The 22108-nt window shown below is 39.6% G+C and overlaps 1 protein-coding gene across 1 annotated transcript in view; it reads left to right on the top strand.

Annotated features, from left to right (window-relative positions):
- KAT2B (lysine acetyltransferase 2B) overlaps positions 1–21884 on the top strand; it is a 70215-nt gene extending 48331 nt beyond the window's left edge. The window contains exons 13-19 of the mRNA XM_024742029.1: positions 6172–6282; positions 9135–9278; positions 13747–13861; positions 15409–15445; positions 15668–15731; positions 15830–15914; positions 19814–21884. Of these exons, the coding sequence (XP_024597797.1) occupies positions 6172–6282; positions 9135–9278; positions 13747–13861; positions 15409–15445; positions 15668–15731; positions 15830–15914; positions 19814–20007 (750 nt within the window). The 3' untranslated portion in view covers positions 20008–21884. The remainder of the gene's footprint in view (positions 1–6171; positions 6283–9134; positions 9279–13746; positions 13862–15408; positions 15446–15667; positions 15732–15829; positions 15915–19813) is intronic.
- Positions 21885–22108: the final 224 nt, after the last annotated feature.

Genomic DNA, 22108 nt, shown 5'->3' on the forward strand with positions numbered 1-22108 from the left:
ATCCACAGTCAGGCTCTACCGGGCTTTGTTGGACCTGAGCGCAGGGTCTGGGGACACCACACAGCCCCTGGTGCAACTCAGGTAAAGTTTACAGCAAGTGAAGAGATGTTTGAAAACACGTCTCAGTGTTACTGATCATTTCCACGTGCAGACATGTCTACACGCACCTGGGGACAGTGCACCACCAGAAGGGGTGTGGTGCGATGTGGATTAGGGAGATGATTTAGGTGGCTCACACCTCAGAAAGATTTCTTATGACCTTATGCCTAATGGGGGACAAGGACTAAAGAAATTCTGTCGGGGAAGTCATGACATTTGAATAAATTTATTACTGAGTTTCAGAAATATTCATGCAGGTTTGGAATGTGGGTCTTTCTGGAGTGTGTGTGTGTGTGTGTGTGTGTGTGTGTGTATGTATGTGTGGCTGATTTGCCTTCCCGATTGTACTTGGCATGGGTCCCTTCCTCCCCAGGAGCCAGACTGTCTTATTGATAGTGTGCTTGGCATTGCAGTCTGACTGGAATAAATCAGATTCTCAGTTGTCAGAAAGATTTAGATTGTGTTGTGTCGTCCTCTGCTGCTTTTGTGAAAGTGGAACCAGAAATGTGTCTTCAGGCTATAATTCATTTGGTACTTCGGGAGCCCTAAAATCATGCAAACATACAGCAATTGGTGCAAAGATAAGTAGCTCAGGATTTGATGGCTGCTGAGAAAAATTATTGGCAGGTCTAAGGCAACGTTGTCCAGTGATATATAATGCAATGGGCAAATGTGAGCCATGTATGTGATTTTGAATTTTCTAGTAGCTACATTAAAAGAAAAAAAGAAAATAGGCAAAAATAATTCTAAAAAAATTACATTTTATTTTACTCAGTACATCCAAAGTGTTGTCATTGTGACAGGTACTCAGCATCCAAGAATTATTGAGACATTTTGCATTCTTTGATTTGTACTAAGTCTCAGAAATGAAGAGCGTATTCTGCACTCACACCTGTGTCAGTTTGGACTAGCCACGTTTCAGGTGCTCACTGGGCTTGGACAGTGCGGGCCTAAGGACATTGTTGCCTTCTTCAGCTACAATGAAGCAATGCCAGTTACAGAAACCAAAAATGGATCTCTGGGAGGAATCATGAGCTGCCTGCCGGCTGAAACCAGGGCCATGGGTGTTTTTGGCTTCATTAACAGCTCTCCTCTGTGTAATGGTCACGGTGCCAATTAACAGCTGCTGTGGTTTCCTCTCACAAAGCACAAATGGGGCTTTTGTCTTTGACTCACAGCGCTCAGCATCCAAGGACAGACAAAATTCATCAGTATCAAATTCATCATTCTGACCAGAGAAGGTGAGGGCCCACATTTGCCTGAAACCGGTCTCTGGCTCTTTTTCAAGGAACTTTGACTCTGTGTCTTTAGATGGTACTGTTGCTGTGCTTATCACAGGTTTATTTCCCCCTAGCCAAAGTGAGAAACAGTAAGTGTCCAGAATTTAGGAGCTTACTTAAAAGAAAAATTTGGTTTGGCTTTTCATAGGGAGAGGAGCTGGAAAATATGTCCTTGGTTTATAATTTCAGAAGATTGCCTAATTTTTGTTTGCAAAGAAAGCTACACCAAGCAGCTTGTTTGGAAAGGTTGGTTAAGGTTGCCTTGGACACGTTTAGGATACCAGAGGGAAACTAAAGCTGTTTAATATGAATTGGATGCTTTGTCTTATTACTTCCCAGAAGGGCAGTGTATATTTTTTCCCCCAAACCATGTAATTTTCTAAAGACTTGAAGGAAGGTGGCCAAACATTACAAACTGAGTAGGGAAAACTACAAGAAAAGCCACCTTTTGTAAATGATTTAACTGGTTTTAGAAAATGAAGATTAATCTTTCAAAACTGGATAGAATTGGATGCATGTGATGGGAGTCAATTGTGGTAGCACTTATTTGTGAAAACAAAGTTCGTAAGTGGAGGTTTACAATTTTGATTTGAGATATTAAAAATCTTGGCTAAATGATACTTTAAAATTTGCACGCACTCATTTTGGAGACTAAGCTTATATACAGATTCCTGTGAATGCTTTAAATAAGATTTGTATATGAATTTATCTTGCTCAAAACACATGCAAGATAACATTTGAGAATTTACTTAAAGCTCCTCACCTGGTTTTAGAATAGCTTATCTAAGAACTCTTTGGGTTTGACATAATATGCAACTTTAAAGTTACATGGCTAATACTTATTTACCATAGTAAGTATTTAAATAAACACTGAAGTTACCAGGTGGATTTGGAAAGGAATCCTTTTGGTGATAGTTGAAAATAAAGGCATACAAAGGAGGGAAATAGTTCTGGGGTGAAAAATCTAAACATTTGCATATAATAGCTTAACACTGTAAGTGCCTCTTTAACCAAGGAAATACACAGAGAGGATTCAAGTTAAAAGGCACAGTCCCTACTCACAAGCAGTTGGAATCTGGAAAATTTCTTTGGAGAAATGACAGATTAGTGGCTGTTGATGAAGAATACCTTATGCAGGTTTTGAGAAGCTATTTACAAAGGAACCATTATTCTTCTGCTTGAGTAAAATCCTTGGATTGTGGGTGAAGGGGAGAAAATGTATAGTTCTATTAGCTGCTTACAAGATGGTGTATACAGTGAAAGCCTGACTCTCTTCCATCAACCACATCTAGGTTAAACTCACTTCTAGGTTAAAGTGAGTTTCATCAGAGGACACATTTCTTACTGATTCCTAGATATTACTATTCTTAGGCACATGCAGTAGCCAACCCTTCCCTTTTCTCCCGTTTTTTCCCCCCCACTTTTCTTTAAAAATTATATTTAATTACATACATCATGCACAGATACATTTTCAGAGAAAGCAAAAATCCCATCCCCCCTTCCCCCTGCTGTCCAGTCATTGTCAGCCTGCTGTGCATCCTTCTAGGTGCTTCTCTATATTATGTACATGGACATGTACCTGTCGGTGTGGTGTGTTGTTTACATAACTAGAATTCATACTGTACATGATTGAAAAAAAACCTTTCCATTATATCTTAGGGATCTTTCAACTTTAGTACATAAACGTGGTTATTTAAATTTATATTTAGATCAATTAAAATTAAATAAAATTTAAAATTCAGTTCCTTAGTCACTCAAGTCCTCGGTAGCTGCATGTGACTAATGGCTGCCATATTGGATAGCATAGATGAAGAATATCTCCATCATTGCAGAAATCCCTATTGGACAGGGCTAATATGGAACTATTTTATTCTTTTTATATAGATTTGCCTAATGTAGATGGACCATAATTTATGTAACTGTTCCCTCTGGAAGACATTCATGTTTATTTCCAGTTATTTTCTATCACTAACAGTGCTCTGTTTGGAAATGATTTCTAGACACTGAAAAATAGCATCACTGTAGGAATGGCTATGGCCAGAGTCTCAATTTAAAAACTTACTTCTAGATCACCCTTCTGAGTGGGTTTACCAGTTTACACTTTCACCAGTGGTGCTGGAGAGTACCATTTCCCTGGGTACTGTCAACCTTAAAGAAACTTGCACATTGCAGAGTGAAATATTGCATCTCGTGATGGAGTGCTCTGATTACTATTGGGATCAAACATCTTTTCTTTTAAAATTTCTTGGTTATATTTATTGCTTGTTCCTTTGATGATTTATCTTTTTTTTGTATTGATCCTATCGAAGGTATTATTTATGCATTCTTGATGTTAATTTTTTATAATATCTTGTATATCTATACCATCCCATTTTGTCATTTTGTTTATGGTATCTTAAATTGCTTATGAAATCTGTAAAAGAAGTTTTAAACTTTGAAGTAGTCTATCTACTTAATAATCAGTCTTTTGTGCTTTCGCATTTTATATTTTCTTTAGGAAGCCTTTCTATATCCCTAGGTTATAAACCCACTTTCCTGTATCTTTTTATAATACTTTTGTATAGGTTTATTGTTCCTTACATTTAGATTTCCAGCCCGTCTTACCACTTGACAGAACTTCTTTAAGGCTTAGCTTACACATCTTCTTTTCCTTCTCCCTCTTAAATATCTTATAGCCTTTTTCTCTATTATAGGTACAAATACATCACTCTGTACCAGTGCTGTGCAATGAAAATACATCTGTGAGCCTCAAATGCAAGCCACATGTGTAATTTAAAAATCGCCACTAGTCATATTAAAAAAAAAGTAAAACGAAACAGGTGAAATTAATTTTGAGATTTTCTATTTAACCTAGTGAGTCCAAAATACTGCCATTTCAACATGTAATACGTTTAAAAGTCATTAATTAATGAGAGTTTTTTCCCCTGGTGTGTATTTTACGCTTGTATGTCTCATTTGGACTTGTCACATTTTCATCGCTCAAAAGCTACACATGGCTAGTGGCTACCATATTAAACAGCCAGTTGTATATGTAATTATGAGTTCTATATGTCTATCTTCCCCATTTTACTATCTTCTCAAGAAGAGAGAGATTTCATTCGTCTTTTTATCCGAGTTTTATTCAAACTCACAATGTGTCAGTGTTGTGACATGTTTGGGAAAAGCTAACATGTCCGTGGGTAATATCAATGGAAGAATAATTTCCAGAATAGGGAGATGGTAATACGCTTCTCCTATGTACTGGGCAGACTGTCCCCTGAATATTATTATGCTTGGTCTTGGGATCCATGCTTTAGAAGGGTATTGTTATACAGCTGCGGTCCCCAACCTTTTTGGCACCAGGGACCAGTTTCGTGGAAGACAAGTTTTCCACGGACCGTGGGAGGGGTAGGGGGACTGTTCAGGCGGTAATGCGAGTGATGGGGTGCGGCAGATGAAGCTTCGCTTTCTCGCCCGCCGCTCACCTCCTGCCGTGCGGCCTGGTTCCTAACAGGCCGCGGACAGGTACCAGTCCGCGGCCCAGAGGTTGGAGACCCCTGTTATACAGGAGAAAACCCTGAAAAGTGTGACTAGATTGAGAAAGGGTCTTCCGATCATGCCATATGAAGAACAACTGAAGCTTGGCTTTAGTACCTGGGAGGTAGGAATGGGCATGTGTGAGGGAGGATAATTTTCAAGGGTTTGGAGAGTTGTTAAAAGCAGAGACCAGTCTTTGTTATTCTAGGAGTAGAACTAAGGTCAATAGGTAGAAGGAACAAGGGGTCAGATTCTCAGGTGAACATAGGAAAAACTTCCCAACCATAACAGTGGCTGAAAATTAATTGGTCTAAGGACTGAGCGAGCACCCTAAACTGGAGGTGTTCTAGCAGCTCACGTTTCCAAGGTAGATGGCAGGAGACTTCTAGTGTCACATGGGATAGAATTAGACCAGATGACTTCCAAAGATCCTTCTCCCCTGTGGGCCTGTAGTTCCATGATAACATACCTATGAGCATGTTTGAGTTCTTTAGAAAAGTGTGTCACCAAATTCTAAAATATTGATGTGAAGGTATTTGTATGTGGATGCTTGGGTTTACCTTCATCTTCTTTTTATGAGATTCTAAAACCATCCCTTTAAATTTATAGATTTTTCTTTAAGCATTGTACATCACCAAAAAATCTGGTACTTACTTTTTTTTTTCATATTTCAGTCATTAATTTATTTAACATTGTTCACTATTTTTAGTTACTTCCTAATGTCTTCTGGTTCACTCAGAGGTTCGGGGCTTCTCAGACTTTGCTTGGAAAGGTCTGATAAGACCAAGTTGGAAACCCTATGTACGTGATGATACAGTTCTTTGGAAGGACTGCTGATTTGTTGTATGCAGGAAACACCTGGATTAGTTAATATTCTAGTAGAGATTAGCCCTTCTCATTTACATTGCTCTTTTCATCTCAGGTTCTCAAATACTTTAAACATAAGCAGAAATTCATAATCAGTATTTATTCCAAAAACCTCTTTATTAATATTCAATGTGTAATCTCTAGGACTGAATCAGCAGCTTGTAGCCTTGGTGTGTTCTTTTCGAAGAGCCAGAAACTTGTATTTTCAAAATATGATTGTATCTCCATTCAGGGATTTTGAATTTGTTTGGTTTTACAGCTCATTTTCAAAGTTCAGAAATGCAAGAAGGGTGTTGGTGTTATACTGGCAATACATACTCCTAAATATGCCAGTATTTCCCAGTGAAAATATGGGACTTTCTTTTCTCCAGAACCTAATATATTTGTCTGCATACTGACTTGCCCACAGGGCTATGGAACACACCTGATGAACCATTTGAAGGAATATCACATAAAACATGACATCCTGAACTTTCTCACCTATGCAGATGAATATGCAATTGGATATTTCAAGAAGCAGGTGGGTTTTTTCACATGCAACCCTGTTCTGTCGTTCCTTTTCTTAATATGCACTCAGGTAGCTTTCATGCAAATAAGTACCCTCCCTCTGCCCCCCCACTGTTTTCTGTTTATAAGAGGGGCATCCATTTATTTTGCAAGCCTTAAGCCAGAGGTAAGCTTCAGTCTGGACTAGAGGGTATGACCAACACATTGTAAGTACTAAATAAATGTTTGTTGAGTGAATGAATGAACGTCATCTATAATGTGCTATCCCCAGGCTAAGGAGAAATTCCCATTGCTGGGGGACTAGAGTTCTCCATGAATGAGAGAAATAGATTCAGTCTCTGGAAGACCTTCATTTATGACAGCAGAGAGGAAATTCTGAGGTTTACAAAGGGTTGCAGACAATCCTGGTCCAACAGCACCAGGCAGCTCCACAGGCAGCTGGGAGCTTGGCTGCATCTTAGTTCTTTCTGTCAGAAGCTTCCATCTCAGCACTCTGAGGATTATACTTTGCTACATATTTTTAAATAGTGCTTTGTAATTCTAAATTCCTAAACATTTTCCATTTACTTTTCTGATGACAAAAGTAATGTGTAGTTACTGTAGAAATTTTGGAAAATGAAATGATGCACAAAGAAAAGAAGAAAAATTGCATGTAATTCTACCACCCAGAGAAATTTACTGTTAACGTTTTGACAGATACCCTTCTAATATTTCTTCTCTGTGTGTGTTTGTCTGTATATAAACACAAAAATTGGCTCATTATTGCATGTAATTTAATCATTTAACGTTTTTAACTTAATATAGTCTCATTTTTCAAATATGATTTTTGATGCTTCTCTGAAATTTTGTTGTATAAGCGGAGAATAATTTATTAAACCAATACCACATTTGGGGGACATTTAGGTATGTTTTTAAGTTAAGTGTCCATGTGTGAATGTGCGCTTCCAGAAGTATTTAAGGTTTTGTTATGCACTGCCAAATAATTTCTCCTCTTGTCAGCAATGTATAAGGGAGCTCAGGAAACAAGTTCATAATTGAAAAAAAAATTTTTTTTTACCCCTTTCCTAGGTGACAAATTGTGCATGTTTGCATTTATTTGATTATTGTGAAGTTTGACTTGTTTTTCCTTATTCATTGACCCTTTGTATTTCTTCTTTTTTTGAATTGCCAATTCATTGCATTTTGCCTCTTCTTCTATTAAAATATTTATTTTTATATTGATCTATGAGAACTCAGATATATAAAGATAGTAACCTTTTATTTTATGATTTTTCTCCCATTTGTCATTTGTTTTTCCACATTGCTTATGGATTTTTTTTTAATGTACAGAATTTTAAAGATTTTATTACAGAAAATCTATTAACCTCTTTTTAAAATATAAGTCCTTATATGACTAGAAAGCTTTCACTCCTCTGATGTCAGATAAGTAATCTCCTATTTATTTTCTTCTCATTCTTTAGGGTGCCTTTGTGACTTTCGTAATAAAACTCACTAGAGAGAACTCAGTGGGTTTGTTTTACTGGGGGCTTGAGTGTCAGCTTTCCTCGGCAGTAATGACATTGTAGAGATGAAATCTCAGGCATGCTTCTTAAATGACTTGTCTGTGGTCCTCTTTGAGGCTGATGTCAATAATTGCTTGGAAAATAAGTTTTTGCTAAAAGAGGAGGCAAGAAATTTAAAGTCCAAGTAATTTTCTGCAAAAATTTGAAATAGGCACCATAAAGAAAGTCGTTAAAGATATATGACTAGGGCTTCCCTGGTGGCGCAGTGGTTGAGAGTCCACCTGCCGATGCAGGGGACATGGGTTCGTGCCCCGGTCCGGGAAGATCCCACGTGCCGCGGAGTGGCTGGGCCCGTGAGCCATGGCTGCTGAGCCTGTGCGTCCGGAGCCTGTGCTCCACAACGGGAGAGGCCACAGCAGTGAGAGGCCCGCGTACCGCAAAAAAAAAAAAAAAAAAGATATATGACTATATGCCCTGTATAACTATATTATTACAGCTTAAAGTATGTAAATGAATATACTGCAAAGCGTTAATATCACTGAAACAACCACTGTCGTGATGGTCTGGAAGTTTTTCTGTTTTTTAATAAATTTTATTTTATTTTTGGCTACGTTGGGTCTTCGTTGCTGCGCGTGGGCTTTTTCTAGCTGCGGGGAGCCGAGCTGCTCTTCGTTGCGGTACGCAGGCTTCTCATTGCGGTGGCTTTTCTTGTTGCGGAGCACGGGCTCTAGTCACATGGGCTCAGTAGTTGTGGCTCGCGAGCTCTAGAGCGCAGGCTCAGTAGTTGTGGCGCACGGGCTTAGTTGCTCCGTGGCATGTGGGATCTTCCTGGACCAGGGCTCGAACCCGTGTCCCTTGCATTGGCAGGCAGATTCTTAACCACTGTGCCACCAGGGAAGCCCGTCTGGAATGTTTTTGCCTGTCAAGTAGGTGTTTCATTTCCTCAACATCAAGGTTCTTATTGCTATAGTTTTGGACAAATTTTGCTTTCAGAATTTAGATCAATGTTAGCTATTGATTTGTGGAGCATCCTAGAGACCCCCTGTCTACTTTGGGAGAAATTGTACAGTTTAATGCAAAATTAAACCTTATTTTTTCTTAGTAGCCATTTTTGTTAAAGACTTTTTAATATTACTTGTGTTTTACTAGGTTTATTTTTTATGTTGAATTGCTTCCTATTTGCACAGTTGATTTTTGGTGTTTCTGAACTTCTTGGAAGGGTTTCATGTTAATTCTCCCCAGGATAATAGGATGAGAGCTTGGACCTGTGCTGGGCACCAAGACAGGCCTAGCACATAGTTAGCACTCAGAGAGGATGTTTGATGCACAGGCCTCTGTATAAATGAAATTATTGACTTTGCAGGGTTTCTCCAAAGAAATTAAAATCCCTAAAACCAAATATGTTGGCTACATCAAGGATTATGAGGGAGCCACTTTAATGGGATGTGAGCTAAATCCACAGATCCCATACACAGAATTTTCTGTCATCATTAAGAAGCAGAAGGAGGTAAGTACGTGACTGACTCGGGGGAACCCGACTGGTCTGCGCAGACCAGTCTCTTTTTGGGTGAAGTATGCATCACTGGGCTCTGTGGGTGTGGGTCTGCTGGGTACCATAACCTTGGTTTGCTCTGTTTTGTCTAGATTTCTTCTTTGAAGGTATCCTTTATCTTCTCTCTAAATCACCACTTCTAAGGGGGTCAGTACCTGTTAAATTGGTGTAAAATACAAAACTTGTAAAATATGATAGTAAATCTTAATTTCACCTTCAAGGCCTCTTACATGCTGGCCTCATGCATCCTTCTCAAACCCACCTCTTTCTTTCCCTTTGTAAACTAGTCTCCAAAGGCTGTTACTGATGCTTTAACCCTCTTGCTTGGTATCTTCATCCTTTACGCACTTCCTCTCCCAATGCATGTACACACACACACACACACACACACACATAGATGGGACCACTTCCGCCTGTTTTCCATTCCTCTTCGAACTTCTTGAGCACTAGTTTGATCCACTCATTTGAATTTCAGTTAGTCATTACCTTCCATATTTATCTTAGTTTGTATTCACCTCTCCTTCGGCATTGCAAGTTCTGAAGGCTTATACTTCCAGATAGTAAGTGATTTGTTATCTGGAGAGGACTCTTTTTTTTGGCCGCACTGCATGGCATGCGGGATCTTAGTTCCCCGACCAGGGATCGAACCCACGCCCCCTGCAGTAGAAGCGCAGAATCTTCACTACTGGACTGCCAAGGGAAGTACCAAGTGATTTGGTATCTAATGCTGGGATGAAGTCTTTTATGCATATGAACTAAAAGAGAAGCAGTAAAGGGAAACGTTGATGGATTTGACTACATAGTAATTTTTATATTTCTCTAAGGGAAAAGAAACATACAGAGATCATAATTAGGGGAGTGTAACAGAAGCCGTTTATTAAATGAGTGAACTTTATGTGTTAAGCCCAGGATCATCCCCTTGGTCCCCCTAGTTCTTGGAGTTCAAAAACTGGGAATTTGCACCTGGGTCACCCCACATCAGTCCCACTTGATACTTCAGTTATTCATTCGAGTGTACTTTTCTCTAGCGAGTAACAAAAAAGACCTCTGCCTTAAACCTGTCTTTGTTTTCTGGTTTCTGCTTACTTCCCTGATCCCAGTTCTTAGTTACTTGTCAGATGTCACTGACATAACATATGTAAAGCTCCTTACGCAGTGTCTGGTGTATAGTAGGTGCTCAGTAAGTATTTTCCTTTTACTTAAAGTAGCTCAGAGTTGTTCTTATGCTTCCCGTGGAAGTGAGCAAAAGGCTTTTATTAAGTTAGAAAATAAAAACAACCTCTGTTGTTTCTTGGTCAGAGACGTCAGCCTAAGACAGAATTCCACATAGGGTGCTTGGAGAGTTAATACAAGCACAGCAGGCTCCTCTCCCTGTTTTCCTCTGGGCTTAATGAGCAGGTCTGAATTCGCAGCCCGTTGTGCAGAGCTATTTTAGATGGCAGCAAAGCCTCAGCTTTTGAGAAGACAGCGCCCCATCCCCTTCCCCTTTCTCTCCCCTTGGATTCCTCCCCCGCCACCTCCCTCTCTGCCTCCAGCCTTCCCTAACAGGCGCACCACTGAATGCATGAGAGATCGGAGGTCGCCCTAAGAAGGTATTTGGATTCACGTAATATCTTCTTCCACAGAATTCAAGTGATTTTTACAAGTATCATTTATTCCAGCTCTGGAAACCCCCTTGGGGAAGGTAGGGGCGAATAGTGGGAAGGAACAAATTGTAGGGAGATGGAGGGTCTTCCCCGCCGTGGAAGCATACAGAGCAGTCACTTGTGGTTGTGGTTAGTGGGGGTGGAGAGAGAACCAGTGCATTTGCACAGGTGGAGAGGCGGGTGGGAGCTGAGTGCTGTGGGGAGTGAGGACTCCAAGGCAGGGTGGGATGCAGCGGCCCTAGCATCATCTCGCATCTTCGGAGGTGGCGTCATGGGACACGTGTCTAGAACGGGGTGGCCTGGAAGGGAATCAAGCATGAGCAGAGATTCAGAGTCCAACATAAGTGGATTCATGGGTATCTGCACACCTGAGACCATAGGCGTGTGGGTGATGAAGGCCACTACTTGAGAAAGTGTGAACAGGCTGTGAGCAGGCAGGACTGAGCGTGGGTGTGTCTGGGGGGGCTGGGAAGTGGGGGTAATTCTTAAACCTCCGTTCACATGTGAGGCTACGTGAGACTGGGCTTGGAGGGGCCAAAGTAAGAGTGAGGAAAAGCAATGGGATCTTTGTAGGAAGGCATGTTAAAACTTGGTGAAATATTAAAGATGGGGGAGTTGCCCCCAATTTTCTGTTTGGGAAGACTAACACCAACAGCAGTGGAATGAGAGACGGATTTGAGTAGAGAAAGATGACAACATGGTGATGAAGTGAAGACATTTTCTAGGGAGGTGAAGATAAGAGACTGGAACGGAAGTGAAATGTCTTCTTTCTCCAAAGTGATCCTCAGAGGCGCAGAGAGGTTGCAAAGCCCCCCGCACCCCACCTCCATTACCAGTCACCTCAGGGTGCTACCTGAGGGTATGGAAGCCACCTGCTAGGCTGTCACGTTTGAGGGCATCCTTGGTGAAGAGAAAAAACTTTCAAAATTATATTTTCTGAAGGCCTTCATATAAGAAATTGTCATTGGGATTCTTTCTTTAAAAAACTTTTTTACTGAAATGTAGTTGGTTTACAATGTTGTGTTGGTTTCAGGTGTACAGCAAAGTGAGTTATACACATCTGTTCTTTTTTAGATTCTTTTCCATTATAGGTAATTGTAGAATATTAAGTATAGTTCCCTGTGCTATGCAATAGGACCTTGCTGTTTATCTATTTTATATATAGTAGTGTGTATATGTTAACCCCAAACTCCTAGTTTATCACTCCCCCCCTTCCCCTTTGGTAACCATCAGTTTTTTTTCTAAGTCTGTGAGTCTGTTTCTGTTTTGCAAATAAGTTCATTTGTATCATTTTTTAAGATTCCACATATAAGCAATATCATATATTTGTCTTTCTCTGTCTGACTTACTTCACTTAGTGTAATCTCTAGGTCCATCCATGTTGATGCAAATGGCATTATTTTATGCTTTTTTATGGCTGAGTAATATTCCATTGTATGTATGTACCACATTTTCTTTATCCATTCATCTGTCAATGGACATTTAGGTCGTTTCCAGGGATTCTTTTTTAAAAAGACTTGGACTTACAAATAAATGCAGAGCATTGTTTTAGATATGCTCTGTCCCAGGTGGTAGCCACTGGCCACACGTGGCTATTGGGTGCTTGCCACATGGCCAGTCAAAACTGAGATGTGCCGTAAGTGTAAAATACACTCTGATTTTGAAGACCTAGTGTGAATAAAAACATGTAAAATATCTCATAATTTTTTTCTCTTGAGCATATGCTGCAATGATAATATTTTAGATATATTGGATTAAATAAAAATATATTGTTAAAATTACACCTGTTTCTTTTTACTTTTTTTTTTCTTTTTTTTAAAGGAGTTACTGGAAGATTTTAAATTACATGAGTGGTTGACATGATATTTCTATTGGACAGCCCTGAGTAGATTTAGCAGGAATATATTTTGCCAGAGTCCCATTCATTTTATGAAGTCCTGTGTTTAATTGTTAAGATTATGCATTCATGCTATGGCATTTACCAGCCTTATGTCTGAGATCAAGCAGTTAGGAACTAGAATTTTTTTTGTTTTCCTTTGTGAATTCGATTAATGACTGCTACTGTTTTGTGTTTCCCAAAATTCAGTTATGATATGGTTAATCTCAAGATGGTGATTTTTGAGGGCTATTTTATTTTATTTTTTCCTTTCCTTTTTTAAAGGGAAACTGCTCTGGAAATAGTTACCTCAGGGCATTAGGAATTATTTTATAAAACAAACGGACACCTCTCAAAATTCCCTAATCAGTTCTGGTGGCCCCCATCCTGGTTGTATTGCCTTTGCTCATTAGAGCTGCGTTTTGGATGCAGACAGCATAGGTTGGGGCTCAAGCCTTGAAAAATGTGAATAATAGGAAAGCCGTCCTCCCAGGCTTTGGGGACTTCGTGAGTTTGTCTGCCCCTCGAGTAGAAGGGAACAGTTCCTGGTCATGGGATGTGAAGAGGTTCTGACGTTGCCTGGGCTGCTGCGGCTGAGGCTCCCAGGGGAGGGGGCAAAACATTTGGCGCTTATGCTAAAGAGGACAGTGGGCCCTTGGGGCAGTGTGTTCTCTCAGTATTGGCTTCTTTTCAATGGAAGGGAACAAGTATTCAAAGGCGGCTGGGTGAATGACATTAAAGGCATGGTATAATAGAATGCTTTCATGTCTTACTGTTTAATAGCATTCACCCTTTTGTTTCCTGAAGACTTAATTTTGTTAGGAAAATGACTCCATAGACTGACTTAAACTGTAGCCACAGACTTCTGTCACTAAACACATTTTCTTCTTGTGCTTTACAGATCATTAAAAAGCTGATAGAAAGAAAACAAGCCCAGATTCGGAAAGTCTACCCAGGACTTTCCTGTTTTAAAGATGGAGTCCGGCAGATCCCGATAGAAAGCATTCCTGGAATTCGTATGTATAGATCTTCTTCTAAAAGCAAAACCTTTTGGTAATGCCATGACAGTGTTGGAAACAATTATACCAGAATGCAGTGATTTGGAAAGCTTCTTCCCCTGTCTGTCTCCATTTGTGTTATTGTAGTCTTTAAGAAGGGAGCAAATGCTTTCCTTTTACATCTTTTCTCTGTTTCCCAGTGCAAACAAACTGGAAGAGAACTTAGTTGACCTCTTGTTGTAGCTGTTAATGTCCATCGTTTATGAGAGCCTGTTATTTGTGGCACCGTGCTGGACACTCCCCATATGTGACCTTGATGGCAGAGAATTCTACTCAGAGGGGAAGGTTGCGTCTCAGGATGGTTAAGCCCTTTAACCTTAAACAGCGCATAGCCAGTGAATATCAGGAATAGTAGCAGCCCCATCCTGGCCTCCTCGAGACATCTTGCTGTTGGTACCCTGCCTCACTGCCCTCCTGGGTGCAGCCTGCATAGAACTGTGCTTGGGCTGAATTAGTTTCCACAAACCTCTAAACAAGATGATTGCAAAGCATATACTTTGTTTCAAGTTCCCTATTTTAGAGTAGTTTTCCCAAGGGTTCTTCTCTGTGAGTATATTAGAGGTGAGTTGTATTGGGTTAAAACAGCTGTTTTTTTGTAGATCAAAAGCTATGAATATCGGTACTTTCATTCGGTTCAAATCCAGGATCATCCAGTATATTGAAGATTTAATATAAACAAAACCAAAGCAAACAAACTAAAATTCTCCAGAGAAAATAAGACATTATATGGGCAAGATATATTTCTTCATTACAGAGTATACCCTACAGCAGATCTTAATTTCCTTGTCAGACCTGGAAATTTTGCTTCCGTGTATTATCCTTATTAGTAGCTCCCCTGTCACTGGATGCCTACATGTGCCAGGCATTCTTCTGTTTGTTTGTTTGTTTGTTTTGTGTGTTTTTACATATATCAACTAATCTCAAAAGGAATCACATCAGCTCACTTTTGGAGTTCTGTTTTATAGGTTGATAAACAGAGGCAAAGGTTGACTAACTTATCTCGGGTACGTTAGCTTTTAAGGAGAGAACAAGAAATCAGTCCTGGTCGATTGGACTCCAGGCTGTGTCTTCTTTCTGCTACAGTAAACCATCTTGCATTACAAGCAGGGTCTGCCCCAAATAAACTAGAGACCAGGACAGAGTTTGTTCCAACCTAAAACAACAGCTTAACTCTTTCACAGGGTGATTAGCAAAAACCGTGACTTAGGGTTTTAAAAAAATACACACCCACAGTACCAGACATATTTGTTTTTTATGCTTTCCTCTGAAAGGTTGAAGTTCCTGCTTTAAAAAGTACTAACAGACAGAGCAATGTCAGTCTTAGAAATGTTTTGTATTGTTAGGTGTATGAGGAAGTAAAGAATTGTAGTTAAGTTCAGACTCTTCAGATACAGACATTTATTGAGTCGTGGCTATAATTTATTGTATTTTTGATAACTATTAAATATGTTATTCTCTTGACCAAAAGCAGTTCTCATTCAGTGTTTAATTTTGTTGATATATAGGAGAGACAGGCTGGAAACCGAGTGGAAAAGAGAAGAGGTAAGTGTGATGGGCCAGAGGATATTAATGCAAGTGTTCTTTTTCCCCTCCCAGAAACTTAGAGAAAACAGTCACCATCACAACACTTGTTAGGTTTCAGTTTTCATAAAAAATTCTGGAATGCTTCTAATTTTAAGTTTCTGTAAAAATGAGCTGGAATCACTTGGCAAGAGAAGAGAAAACTAATCATTGTTCCTTCTTGTTTATTCTTTTCCTTTCAAGTAAAGAGCCCAAAGACCCCGACCAGCTTTATAGCACCCTCAAGAGCATCCTCCAGCAGGTGAAGGTGGGTGTTTTGTTTTCCTTCACCTCATGCAAATATTTTGAAATGATTTCCCACATGGCATTTCCATATTAGATACCTTACTTTTTTCTTTACCCAAGAGCCATCAAAGCGCTTGGCCCTTCATGGAACCCGTGAAGAGAACAGAAGCTCCGGGATATTATGAAGTTATAAGGTTCCCCATGGGTAATGCCATTAACATTTTCTAAGTATAGATTTAAAACTCTCTGGATGGCGGTGTGGGGGACAAAGGGGTGCCGAGGTTGATGTGCACTCTTCTGTTGTAGGGTGGAGGGCCGGTGGAATCAGAGCAGGAGGGTAAAGGGGAGGGGATGGCCGTGTTCATTAGGCTCCCGCTGCTGCCCTGTAGCGCCCACACCATCAATGCGAGCTGCAGACAGCACTGGAGATGAGAGTCAGCTGTGTGGACATAACCTTGACTATATTCAGTTTGGTTGCAAATGGAAAAACATCAGCTTGTCCTCTTGATATGCTTGGAGAGTCTGAGAATTTTTTGAAGGTAAACAGACGAAGCTAGATCAAGCCGCTTGACTGCTGTACTCTTAGATGGAGAAATAATCATTAATGCAGCTCTTGATTTTCCACGCTCTTGAAGGAGACTGAGTGTCACTAATTATACTCCGATTTTAAGCTTGGTCCCGCGTCCCCAAACAAACAAAAGAAATGCCTTTAGAAATGTAGAATTGTGGAATTTGCTGCTGTGTCTGCACCAGGCTAAAAGGAATGATTAATTGAGTCAATTGAGAATCCCCAAATTAAACTAATTTGGCATTATGCAGATGACAGACCACGAGCTGAATTTTTTTTTTTTTTTTCCAATCAGCTGTGTGGCCATTTTTCTGGAGAGGGCCTGTATCTTCTGTCCCTTTTCTTCCTGGTGCTAAGAAGGTATTAAGATGTGAAAGGAAGAGTGAAAGGGATCCATTAGCTCCCCGATAACAGAGTTATTTGTAGATTTTTCTGTGGCATTATCACACGAATGTTCTACACAGTGGTGGTAATGATTTCAGTAGTCTCTGGTCCTTAAAGTGGACACACATCCGTACGCTTTTCTTTCCCTTTTCTATCTGCCTCGCTTCTGTGTATTTCAGTACATGAAAATCAGAGTAAGGGTTGACGGAGTGTAGAATTCTGAATGGAAGGCTGACTTGGGAATCAGTATTTCCCAGGATGTGAAAAATATGCTAAAACCCTTTAAGTCCATTTCCAAACTTACCTGACCTTGGCATCCTCGTCACCTGGGCTGCCTCAAGTTCTTTTGTGAAATGCTCAAGAGAGGTTGCGTGAGCCTGGGGAGAACAGTTTTCGGCCCTGTCCGTGTGCACTCTGAAGCCCTGCGGTGGCAGGTCCAGTGGGTCCTGTCTGTCATAGCCGACTCCCAGCCTGCCCTCTGGAAGCTTTCTGCTTGGTCCAGCCAGAGGAGGGTGGGAACCTCGCCAGCTGGATGCCACTTGTGCGTACAGCTGAATGCTCGTGAGGGGACAATTGACCCCACTGAGCAAGGCCAGTGGTGGGCTGAGGTGTGCGTAAGCTGCGTTAATGAAAACAGTAGATGGTGCTCTTTGGTTGGAGCCATGCTTTGTTTTCTTGGGATGCCCTTGCCCCTAAGATGGTCATGTCTTTGAGGACAAGACTGACAATCGGTAATTTCACTTTTTCTGCCATTGCCTTCATGGCTTTTTCAAAAAACATTTCTTCTCTTCCCCCCCACCCCCATGCCCTAAAAAAACCTCTTTTCTTCCATATGGATGAGATCCAACCTGTTTCATTAAGGAAATGGCATTCAGTACAGCGTCTGAGGAGTGGCCCAAGCTTCCCACACATGGGTAGCTAGGCAGGTAGGCAGGGCTTTCCTATTTACCCAGAATTCGCAACTTTTGGGGATTTCATGAGTAATTTAGTGATGTCTCCATGTTTGTTTTCACTAGTGTTCAGTCACCTTCTTTTGTAACCCAGGCCATTTGGTCAACCAAAAGCTTCTAAGAAGGCCAGAGGAAGGAAGCTGTTATCTATAACTTTAGAGTGGAAAGGAAATAGAGAAAGGAAACATGCAGAGTTGGTTGTAATTATTCAGAAAGCTCCAAACCCTTTCATGATTTGTTTCTGCTGTATTTGAGGCTCTCCCCATCGCTCCTTTCCTCCCGCCTTCCAAAAACTAGTGGGGAGAGCTTTTGCGTAAACGTCTTTGTGTCAAGTTTCATTCTTTTTCCCCGTTTACATTTTTTTTTTTTGTTCTCCTTTGGTCACACGTCTCTTCCTTCTAAACATCGTAAACATGGTATCAGGCAGCATATCCTAAGTGGTGGGCATTTAGGTGGGAGGAGGGTAAGCATCCAGTTTTACCCAGAGAGGCTGGTTCCACTGCTCTTTCTTTATTCAATGAGAGCACCTCTTCAGCTGTTCAGTTACACTCAGGTGACACGTTTACTGGGCTATTTGTCAAGCCTTTGTGTAGCTTAATACTTTTCAGTTTTTCTCTCCCTCCAAACTGTTTCAGTTAGAGAAGAAAGAAAATGGAAAGTTGAATTCACAGATGTGATGACATACTTCGAACCAAGATAGGCTTTATTTAAAAAAAAAAAAAAAAGGCTTTAGTCAAAGGAAATAGGTGAAAGCAGATATTTCCTATTTTTCCTTTGGAGTTTTGTGGTAGATTTAGGATTTTGCTGCAAATGAATTTCTCCCCATTTTGGGATGTTGCACATAAGTTTATTTATCTTATTAAATGATAATCTCAGTGTATTTGGTTGTCAGTTTCTCTCCCTCTGGAAAATTTGATAATATAGTGGGAATTTGGGTTGTTGGTAGTCAGAAGTATTTCTTTAGTGATTTTGACTTATTTTTTCATGCAGAGTTTATATAATTTTTTTCATATTCTTTTCCATTTTGGTTTATTACAGTTCCCTGTGCTATACAATAGGACCTTGTTGTTTATTTTATATATAGTAGTAAGTATCTGCTAATCCAATTTAATAGTTGATATTTTTTTTTTTTTTTTTTTTTTTTTTGGTATGCGGGCCTCTCACTGTTGTGGCCTCTCCCGTTGCGGAGCACAGGCTCCGGACGCGCAGGCTCAGCGGCCATGGCCCACGGGCCCAGCCGCTCCGCGGCATGTGGGATCTTCCCGGACCGGGGCACGAACCCGTGTCCCCTGCATCGGCAGGTGGACTCTCAACCACTGGGCCACCAGGGAGGCCCTAGTTGATATAATTTTTAATGATAGAACCAGACTTAGAGACAACTAGGGACCTATAAGTAGACAAATGTTAGCATCTTCTAATCTTCGTGGAATTCTTTAAATTGGTTCTGAGAGTGGAGATTAAAGAAGCCTCATTATATTCTTACAAGTTTAGATGAAGCACTGTTTTCCTTTGTAAAATAATTTAAAGCAAGTAGATATATTGGGAAAATATTCTTTTTGACAATTGTCTCGCAAGGCTTACTTGCTTTAGAAAATAGATTATTAAGTAAAGTTTGTCATTCTTATTTCATTGATGGAGCATGAAACTAAATTCACTGGAATCATTTTACATGCAAGGTCACTGGTATCTTTGCAGATGTATTTATGATCTGTTTCTCCATTTTAGTTCTATCTCTACGGCACCAGAACAACTGTGAATTTAGAGAAACAAACTCAGTCTGATTGTTCTGATTTAAGTAATGAAATGATTCGATACAAATGTTCCACCTGCTGTGCTCCATGTATAGACAAAGCCTCTTCTGTATAATTCTGAATGAAGAGCTAACAGTACTTAGTTCATCGTGCTTATTGCTGCTAATCTACTTAGCTTCCTCGTGCTGAAGAGGGGATTGGGCCAGATGACTAATAATGGTCCCTTCAATGTTAAAACACTGTGATTTTGCACAGGATACCCTCACAAAAGGAAGAACATAAGGCTCAAGAACTGTTTTCCTTGATCATATGAATTTCTCTTAAAGAAAGACATTGGGATGGTGAAAATGTGATCAAACTGATGACATAGATTTCTTTCCCCGTCTCACTTTTGTCAGCTGGTTGGTTTAAAAGGAGTCAAAGATGGCTAATATTTTTTTTTCCTGTGCAGATCTGAAAACCATGAGCGAACGCCTCAAGAATAGGTACTACGTGTCTAAGAAATTATTCATGGCAGACTTACAGCGCGTCTTTACCAATTGCAAAGAGTACAACCCCCCCGAGAGTGAATACTACAAATGTGCCAATATCCTGGAGAAATTCTTCTTCAGTAAAATTAAGGAAGCTGGATTAATTGAAAAGTGATATTTTTTTTCCTCTGCTTCTTAGAAACTCATCAAGCAGTGTGCCTAAAGCATGGTTTAGTTTTACAAAGAATTGGACATCATGTATTGAAGATACTTGTAATAATTAGCACTTTTAAAAAACAAACAGAAAACCTCCTCTTAGCTTTTCAGATATGTATTTAAATTGAAGTCATAGAACATTTTTATTTTATGGAATAGATTTTAATCTATTCACTACAATTAATGTCAACTTTCTATGGCATGTCCATTAGCTGAATATCCAATGATAGATGATCAGGGGTTTCCTCAAAATTTGTATATGAAGAAATTGCACATAGTACCAAGATTTGGGGGGAATGCAGAAAATTTTCAGACCATGAATGTTTCCCTTTTTTTCTAATGGAATGTGAGAGTTTATTTTTATTTTATTCTGAAGGACTTTAAAGGAAGGGATGCATGATAGAAAGCCCGTAAAAGGTGAAATATGTGATGTTTGAAGTCTCATGGTAGACTCTTTATATATATTTTTAAAAAACACTCATCTAGGTGAGGTGCTTTGAGCAGTTCTGAAAAAAATGCAGTTCCAGAAAGCAACTGCTTTGATTCCTAAGGAAGAAATTCTAAATAGTGCAAACTTTTATAAGCATCTGGGTTTTTGATAATTCTGTCTACCTACAACAAACTTGTGAGTGCATAACCACTAATTTAATGATTACTTTCTCTACACGAGTGTGTAATACTACATTTGACTTTGCTTGTGCAGGCCGTAAGTTCCAAAAGGCGATTTCCTGGGCCACAAAGGCATCCATTTGAAAACACTTGAGATGGAATCAACACACTTTAACAAAAAAAGATGTATAATCTATTTAATGTATCAAATTTAGTGAATCCTTGTTCTATTAAATAAGGATTTTTTGCCCTTTCTACAATACACACAACCCCACTGATAATGTATTTATGAACATTTTTCCTTTTGCATCTCCAGATTATATTCATGGTCGGAGATGAATTAAATTACCACCAAGATTTGCTGTCAGTATTTTAATACCTACGTTGGTATATCTACCCAGGGTAATACTATCCCACTAGAATCCATCATACAACCTTATTAACCCGTCTTGGGATTCCAGCTTAGTGCTTGGATTTATTTCCTGATTAACACTACATGGAAAAGTGGGACGTCCGCCATCCCAACTCTGGGAGAACCAACTCATATAAAACAAACGAAGGCCACCTTGATGGTCTCGACACTAAGTTTTATGATACAAATTTATAAACTGATTTTTGTAAAGGACTAGGTTTAAAGGTATATTTAACTTGATGTTTTCTATCAGCATAAAAGAATTGAAATGATTATTTGATAGACATTAAACACAGTTGCCAGAGACAATCTGCATGAAGGAAAAAACCCTGCAGATGGCTGTGAAGTTGGAAGGATTGTTTTTAATGTGTAAGGTATATTCAGAATGCTCACAACTGAGACATGCCTCAACTTTTTAAAGTATAAGAAACCACCTTGTGTGGCATCTGGATTTCTAATGAAGAAGGATGATACAGTTTGGATTAAGTAACTTGGACTGGTTTTCAACAGTGCTCTGTACTGGATCTGCTGAAGCATCTGGCCAGCTTGGTATCCTGTGAAAGTTTGTTATTTTCTGGGTAGACATTCTTATAGAGTATTGTCTTTAAAATCAGATTGTCTCTTCTATATTGAAAGCATTTTTATGTTTTCTAATTTAAAAATTAATATTTTCTTATAGATATTGTGCAATAAAGCTGAAGTAGGATGTGTGGTTTTTGCAAATGCTTTAACAGCGGATAAAATTTTACATTTGTAAAATTAATATATTGTACTGGTACAAAATAGTTTTAAATTATATTTTAAAAAGCTCTTCATCTGGTGGTGTGTTTTCTTCTTCTGGCAGATTGAGTTTACAGGGCAAATGTATGATCTGTTTGATGACTGATTACATCCTTAGTTCTTAGGTCGTAAGCATGTCGAGGAAGGTGTTCAGAGTTGTTGCATTTGTGTGAAGTTTCAAAAAAATTCACAGCCCATCAGTGAGAGATTTTCAAGAGGAGAGACACTTATTGTGTCTCTGGAGTGATCCACTGCATCT

The sequence above is a fragment of the Neophocaena asiaeorientalis genome, unplaced genomic scaffold (genome assembly GCF_003031525.2).
Source record: "Neophocaena asiaeorientalis asiaeorientalis breed wild unplaced genomic scaffold, Neophocaena_asiaeorientalis_V1.1 scaffold154, whole genome shotgun sequence".
NCBI classification, from domain to species: Eukaryota; Metazoa; Chordata; class Mammalia; order Artiodactyla; family Phocoenidae; genus Neophocaena; species Neophocaena asiaeorientalis.